Source organism: Sycon ciliatum, chromosome 1, assembly GCF_964019385.1.
Source record: "Sycon ciliatum chromosome 1, ocSycCili1.1, whole genome shotgun sequence".
NCBI lineage: Eukaryota > Metazoa > Porifera > Calcarea > Leucosolenida > Sycettidae > Sycon > Sycon ciliatum.
The window spans coordinates 37,299,258-37,306,927 of record NC_088643.1 but is presented as its reverse complement, the minus strand read 5'-3'; the positions used below and the strand labels follow the sequence as shown (position 1 = coordinate 37,306,927).

At 47.7% G+C, this 7,670-nt stretch overlaps 1 protein-coding gene across 2 annotated transcripts in view; it reads right to left on the bottom strand.

Annotated features, from left to right (window-relative positions):
* LOC135824264 (uncharacterized) overlaps positions 1-2,777 on the bottom strand; it is a 5,440-nt gene extending 2,663 nt beyond the window's left edge. Inside the window, exons 1-5 of one of the 2 annotated variants that reach the window (XM_065337002.1) lie at positions 2,425-2,777; positions 2,090-2,339; positions 1,253-1,301; positions 389-525; positions 1-20 (exon numbers count right to left, since the gene is read on the bottom strand). The exon at positions 1-20 is cut by the window's left edge and continues 94 nt beyond it. In XM_065337002.1, the coding sequence (XP_065193074.1) occupies positions 1-20; positions 389-525; positions 1,253-1,301; positions 2,090-2,330 (447 nt within the window). In that variant the 5' untranslated portion in view covers positions 2,331-2,339; positions 2,425-2,777. Of the gene's footprint in view, positions 21-388; positions 526-1,252; positions 1,302-2,089 lie in introns of both variants that reach the window. The other variant, XM_065336998.1, reaches the window with a different exon arrangement.
* Between the last annotated feature and the right edge of the window lie 4,893 nt (positions 2,778-7,670).

Here is a 7,670-nt window from a genome sequence, read left to right as displayed (position 1 = left end):
GTCTTTCACAAAGCGTGCACCTGCAACATACAGTGTACATCCAGTGCTAGTGGGATATTATTATCACAGTATCGCAAAACACGTAAGTAACGTCATTAGATACTTCTGTACTGATAGTCAACCTGGTGCCAACGTTAGCATCTGAGAGGTTATAGTCTCCTTGCATGCTCCCACATCTGCACACCAATCCTCAAGACACTGACATCATTGATGGAAGCGATGCCTCCATCATGGCTCACTATCCACACTGCACTGGGGCTACCGGTATTAGCAAGAGTCATTGTGTGACAAAGTTCTTCATATGGAGCATTGTACGGTCAGTCGCAGCTCAGGTTTCTTCAGTGTCTGCACATTGCTTTGGATTAATCCGTGAATCCAGTCCTCTCACCTCCCTTCCTGTAGATCATGTAAAGCATGAAGTCAGGTCGCTCTCCTGGTAGCTGCTCCATACGCCTCCACATGTTGTTGAGAATGTGGCCGCATTTCCAGTTGTCAGTGAAGCGAACAGTGCGATAGGACTCATCCCTGACGCACATTACAGAAAAAAAACATATAAAAATAATAATTTTTCCTTCATGAATCATGGTCTTGGGCTGCTGCTAGCCTGGTGCCAGTTCCTGTGAATCAGTTTACCGGTATCTCTCATCATTTCTTTTTCCCCGCCCCGTCCTGCCCTACTCCAATCTGTTATGTGGCAACAGTAGATCGTATACACCAGAGAGCATCTACACATGGCATGTCTATAGCAGAACAAATTTGCATCGTGGAAAAGACAAGCAAAAGAGCCATGCCTGGTCAGGAGTTGCTAAAAAGGTAAAAATAATAATATTATGTCTACTTCATGCCTTCACTGACCACGTGAGTCAATTCCAGAGTGTTCTCCATGGACCACACACGTACACACGGACATGCCAATACTACAGACTACACTGTGCAGATTGATTGATAGTTGATCTCAACAAGCCAATTATTGCCGAAACGTTTCTTGCAAACCTGTTTACATAGCCATTGTGTCAGTGCATGTGTTTGAGATAAAGACAATCGCATGGTGAGTGCAGCAGTTATGATTTTGATGATCCAGTGCGTGTTGCTATTGTGGCAGGCATGTTGTCTTTGGGTCAGTGGGTCTACAACATACATGTAGTACATGTATTACATGCTGTCTTTGCTACACTGATCGTAAAACTGTCTCAAGTGCATGTTTACTCGTGTGTCAGTTTGTGGTGTCCGCACAAAACCTTAGTTTACTTACTTTAGGAATATACGAACGAGGTGGACATCCACATCATCACTGTTTGTATCTACCAGAACAGCGCAACCACACAATGTCCTGTATATCAAACTTACTACCAAGACGTGCATACCACACATGTACCGGTACATGTATATACTTCAAAGTAGCAATGCCGCAATGTACAAACTGTCCCGAAGATTGAAGTGGGTGGGACATGGAAAAGGCTGACAACTCAAGCCCATGATGCTTCCTTTACTGGGTTGTGAGAACTTTTAAAACTGAAAGAGATGGGTCTTGAGCCTATGCTTTTTGAAGTACTGGCCACTAGTAATGGCCGATAGAACAGTACAATACTCCGTCACGGTCACACATGCACGTCACGTGACGTGTGGTACATCTTCTCTGACGCCCGAAATGTCAGCTTCATGTTCCTCCGTGGCAGCACAACGCCATAGCAGTTGGGGTTTGCCCGCTCTCTCCATATTGCTCTGTTTCTCAACATGAACTTTGGCCGACTTCCTGTTTCATACTTAGAAGTAGAAGATACCTTTTCCTCCTTTCTAACCAGCAGCATAAACATACAATTATAATTATTCCTACTAGTAGGCTAATCCTAACCCGGTGTGCCAGTGTGCTTAAAATCCTCTATGCCGCTAGCTACATTGTAGCTGAGTGATTACAAACCAAACTCGTTCTCCGTCACGGTATTATAGCATGCATGGCTGGGTAGTGTTAGCATAGCGTTCACACTTATCAGACAGGGGCAATTGTAGCTCAGTGATTCGTGTGTGCAATGCGTATACATGTACTGGTAGTGTTCCCATCACGGACTCACCCTATCAGTCACGCGCTTACCGTCATCCGGCACTGGCTCGGACAGATCAAAACTCGTTTCTCCCTCGCAGATGTCCTGGCTCGATCTCTGCCTATCGAACGGGATGGCGAGACGAGGTCTCCTTTGCCATGTGTCGCGCAGTGAGTTTGATGTGCCCTTGCTATTGTTACTGCCTGTTGATCCTGTTGAGCGTACACTAGCAGAACCGTTACTCATACGCCGACCTAACTTGCCGTCGGTGGAGAGGCGAACGGAGGACATCACTGAAGACTACGGGAAAGATGAGCAAATGGCTGCGGTGATAAGAAGTAAGGAATTCCAATGGATTTCCCGCGATGCATATAACTGTGATCACCTCAACACCACTGTGGCAATGCGTAACACGCCTCACGGCACTTAATGAGTGTCTGGTTTCTTGGCGGGATATTTCAGCTCTGGAAGCCTTGCTAACATTTCACAACACCTAACCCAGCAAGCACAGGGTTGTGTGTAGATTGCCAGAGTCCGTCTCCTCTAAAATATTATACTACATCCACTGGCACTGGCAAAGGCAAAGAATACCTCGCACTACCCAACACTCCTCACCTCCGTAATGTGCACAGGAAACTGCAGCACCAGTATTCATTGACATTGGCCCATCGGAAATTTACACCACGCCGGTAAACTACACTACATCGTCCGACTTTGAACCCATCAGTGGCATCACCCGTGAGTCCGTGACCATACTCTTACACATCCATGTACATTTATCGCACTGCTCAATGAAATCCAGTCGCGTCACTCAAGTGAGCGCCGGGCGTTGCGCAGCCGGCCATAGACCTGCGAACACTGTACTGGGCTCAGCTCAGTGGGCTGCGAAGTTGCGCAAGGCGCAAACTAACTAACTTCAAGACTTAGTGTAGAGAGACGCGACTGGATTTGAGCTGCACTGACTGCTTGGCACAGATCTGTGGCGATCTGCGGTGATCCCCTCGCCGCAGAGAGGAAGGCACGAGATCCAGAGTGGTCTCAGTCTGTGATCATGGACATGGTCATGGACATGATCATGGACATGATCATGGACATGGTCATGGGTGCTGACGTACAATCACATGTGCTAGTATAGTGTGGTAGTGAATCATGCCCATGGTGAACATGGTGAACAGGGTGAAGTACGGACAGTGGGTCATGATTGTATGTTTGTAGTTTCATGCAGATCAGGCAGTACAAAAAGGATGGAAGGAGCCGGATAGCCGGATCCCTCATCTCACCTATAATTATAGTATGGCCCGGGTCACGGCCGCGAAGAACAATAGCCCGCTCTAGCAAAATGGCGAACGAGCAGCATGCACACCGACGTTAGTGATGACTGGATCCATGGACGACCAACGCTGACAACAGTCAGTCGACAGTCTAGTCAGTGGACAGTCAGTACACACGGATACGCATACACATACACGGTGGTGACCGGTAGGCTTTCGATTTTGTGCACATGGAAATCACAAAACGAGTTCCGTACACACTGTGGCAAAGCAGTTCTCGGCTGGATACGACGACCTACTGCTGTGCGCGTAATGCGAAGATGTGCCGATGACAGGAGCCACACTAGGTACCATGTATGCACAAACGCCAAGAACCCGTGCAATCTGCGGTGTCTGGGGAGAGAACTGACGGACGCTCAGACTTGGCCGGGCCAGCGAAGTGCAGTGCATGTAAATTGTAATTACTTATAAAGGAGCAGCTGCAACGTGAAGTCTGAAGAGCTATCAAAATAAGTCATTCCGGGACAAGAGAACTAACGGCAAACGCGTGCAGTACTAGTACTGCATGCAACACAGTCAGTGGATCGTCATGTACAGTGGCACAAGGCAGTCACTGCCGTAGAAGCAGCAGCACTACCAGCAGCAGACCTCAGCTCAGAGAGTGGCAGCTGGCCGATTCGCTTTAGTTGGAATTGCTAATAGTAATAATTAGTATGCATGATGTACAGCGCACTTACTCAGTCCAGTCGAAAAGACCCACGGCCACGGACCGGTTGTCGCTCAAGTGGATATACCCTTACAGGGAGCGACAGTTCAGCTCATTTCAAACTTACTTCTGTCGTCTAGTGACACATGCAGCCATCCTCACCGCTTTCCAAAGCCATTCTCTTTACAACACATCCTCTTCCCTGGCACATACAATACTTGGACACAGGACACAGGTATAGTAAGGTATGCAACCAGTTATGTACATAATGTATTTGCAGTGTGCTTGATGATTTATGTGTGTGTGTGTGTCTGTGCGTGCATGTGTGTTTGTTTGTGTGTGTGGGGGGGGGGGGCGTGCGTGTATGGGTACAGAAGCAGGGGGGCTTGTACAAGTATGGGTGTTATGATATAATCCAAAACTGGTAAACCTGTATTAGATAAACCTTGTTGTAGTTCACGTTAGATTGACAGCATGAAACAATAATAAGTATGGGTGTGTACAGTCATGTACATGTATGTGTGTGTGTGTATGTGTGTGTGACCGTGTGTGTGTGTGTGTGTGTGTGTGTGTGTGTGTGTGTGTGTGTGTGTGTGTGTGTGTGTGTGTGTGTGTGTGTGTGTGTGTGTGTGTGTGTGTGTGTGTGTGTGTGTGTGTGTGTGTGTGTGTGTGTGTGTGTGTGTGTGTGTGTGTGTGTGTGTGTGTGTGTGTGTGTGTGTGTGTGTGTGTGTGTGTGTGTGTGTGTGTGTGTGTGTGTGTGTGTGTGTGTGTGTGTGTGTGTGTGTGTGTGTGTGTGTGTGTGTGTGTGTGTGTGTGTGTGTGTGTGTGTGTGTGTGTGTGTGTGTGTGTGTGTGTGTGTGTGTGTGTGTGTGTGTGTGTGTGTGTGTGTGTGTGTGTGTGTGTGTGTGTGTGTGTGTGTGTGTGTGTGTGTGTGTGTGTGTGTGTGTGTGTGTGTGTGTGTGTGTGTGTGTGTGTGTGTGTGTGTGTGTGTGTGTGTGTGTGTGTGTGTGTGTGTGTGTGTGTGTGTGTGTGTGTGTGTGTGTGTGTGTGTGTGTGTGTGTGTGTGTGTGTGTGTGTGTGTGTGTGTGTGTGTGTGTGTGTGTGTGTGTGTGTGTGTGTGTGTGTGTGTGTGTGTGTGTGTGTGTGTGTGTGTGTGTGTGTGTGTGTGTGTGTGTGTGTGTGTGTGTGTGTGTGTGTGTGTGTGTGTGTGTGTGTGTGTGTGTGTGTGTGTGTGTGTGTGTGTGTGTGTGTGTGTGTGTGTGTGTGTGTGTGTGTGTGTGTGTGTGTGTGTGTGTGTGTGTGTGTGTGTGTGTGTGTGTGTGTGTGTGTGTGTGTGTGTGTGTGTGTGTGTGTGTGTGTGTGTGTGTGTGTGTGTGTGTGTGTGTGTGTGTGTGTGTGTGTGTGTGTGTGTGTGTGTGTGTGTGTGTGTGTGTGTGTGTGTGTGTGTGTGTGTGTGTGTGTGTGTGTGTGTGTGTGTGTGTGTGTGTGTGTGTGTGTGTGTGTGTGTGTGTGTGTGTGTGTGTGTGTGTGTGTGTGTGTGTGTGTGTGTGTGTGTGTGTGTGTGTGTGTGTGTGTGTGTGTGTGTGTGTTCACTGGCCAGAAAAGCCACTTCAATCAGCTGTGTGGTGGATACCAGGCTAAAATTAGTGGCGGTCAATTCATCAGCCTTGCAAGCTTCACGTGGCTTTGGCAGTTGTGTGGATTAGACAGCTATCTGGCGCTTGTCTTGATCTGTTTCAATCAGAATCAGATCCGCTGTCCTTGCTATAAAGAGAAAATCTGTGGGTGCACATCCAGTGCATTTGCAGATTCGCGTGCTTCTCTTGCGAGTCGCGACGGGCGTATACATGGTACATGGTGTGTGTGTGGTGTATATGTGGTGTATGTGTGTGTGTGTGTGTGTGTGTGTACGTGTATGTGGTGGTAGCGGCGTGTATGCATGTGTACATGTATGTGTGCGTATTTGCAGATGTGTGTGTGTGTGTGTGCGCGTGTGTGTGCGAGTGCATTTAGGTTACGGAACTTAAGACGGCACACTGTTTACTTTGCATCATGGTACAACATCCAAAACTTACAAAAGTGCTGAAACTGTTTCCCTGACCCATTTGTTTGCAAAGTACTGCAGTGCCGTTAAAGGGGAAGTATACCCTAAAATCAAATTTTCACCAGTTGTAGTCTTCGGGGTGCTGAGTCGAATGGTCTTGGTCCGAGGAAGCTGAGACGCTCCCTTCCTCCTTGAATCCCAATCGAACTCGCGCACTTCCACCGAAACTGGGTGACTGCGCCCTACTAGATGGGGATTTGTATGCAAAATGTCACTAAAAGCGCCATTTCGTTCTTATAAAAGCACGGATGACCGCGATTGGCCCATATGTTGTAGTCTTTTGGACGCTGAGTCGACTGGTTTTGGTCCGAAAAGGCTGCGATGCAGCGTTCCTCCTTTATTCCCAATCGAACATGGTTGAACAAGTGGTCACGTGCTCCTGCGTACACCAGTCAGCTGGTCACCGTGCCTGCAGGGTACAACTTACTAGCCTGTTTGACCTTTTTTGGGTGCAGTCCTGTCACTCGAGTTGAACTCGAGTTGAACCTTGGTGTGAAATTTGTCGCCTGCTGGCGCGGTGACCAGGTGATTTGGGCACCCAGGAGCACGTGACCGCTTGTTCAACCATGTTCGATTGGGAATAAAGGAGGAACGCTGCATCGCAGCCTTTTCGGACCAAAACCAGTCGACTCAGCGTCCAAAAGACTACAACATATGGGTCAATCGCGGTCATCCGTGCTTTTATAAGAACGAAATGGCGCTTTTAGTGACATTTTGCATACAAATCCCCATCTCGTGGGGCGCAGTCACCCAGTTTCGGTGGAAGTGCGCGAGTTCGATTGGGATTCAAGTAGGAAGGGAGCGTCGCAGCTTCCTCGGACCAAGACCATTCGACTCAGCACCCAGAAGACTACAACTGGTGAAAATTTGATTTTAGGGTATACTTCCCCTTTAACACCATGTCACTGTCTTCACCAAGTTCTGTACTGCTACTTCTAGTACCAGACACACTAGCATACGGTGTAGATCTACATGCCCATGCGCTGTGTTACTGTAAGGCTGCGTTCGTTTTTAGCTACCTGGTAGAGTAGAGTAGAGTCACTCTACCGATAGAGGTAGATGGTAGAGGCAAGTGTACGAACGCTGTTCTACCGGATCTAGTAGTTTACACGATGTGTACGTGAAGTGTTTCTTTTTTTTATGGAGTTGTGTACAAATCCTTGATCTTGCTGGAAATCCCGTAGCTCTACCAACTTCTACCGGATTCTACCAACTTTTTCCCGGTAGAGCCGGTAGAGGAAAGTAGAATCTACCCTTTTGAGTAGAATTTTTTTTCAAAAAACGAACACCTTTACCGAAAGAAGTAGTTTCTACTCAAACTTGTAGATCAAAAACGAACGCCCCCTTAGTCATGTACTGATGTAGATACACAGTTTACACTCTAATGTAATACATGTACATGCAATACCATGATGATGTCATACATGCAATACCATGATGATATCACTAACCTGCCTCTCCAGCCGGCCCTTGTATCTCTTGCTGGCTGGCCAATCAGCAGCTAGCATGCCAGTTGGAAAGGCCAGATTTCCCCAAGCCACAGCACAGAC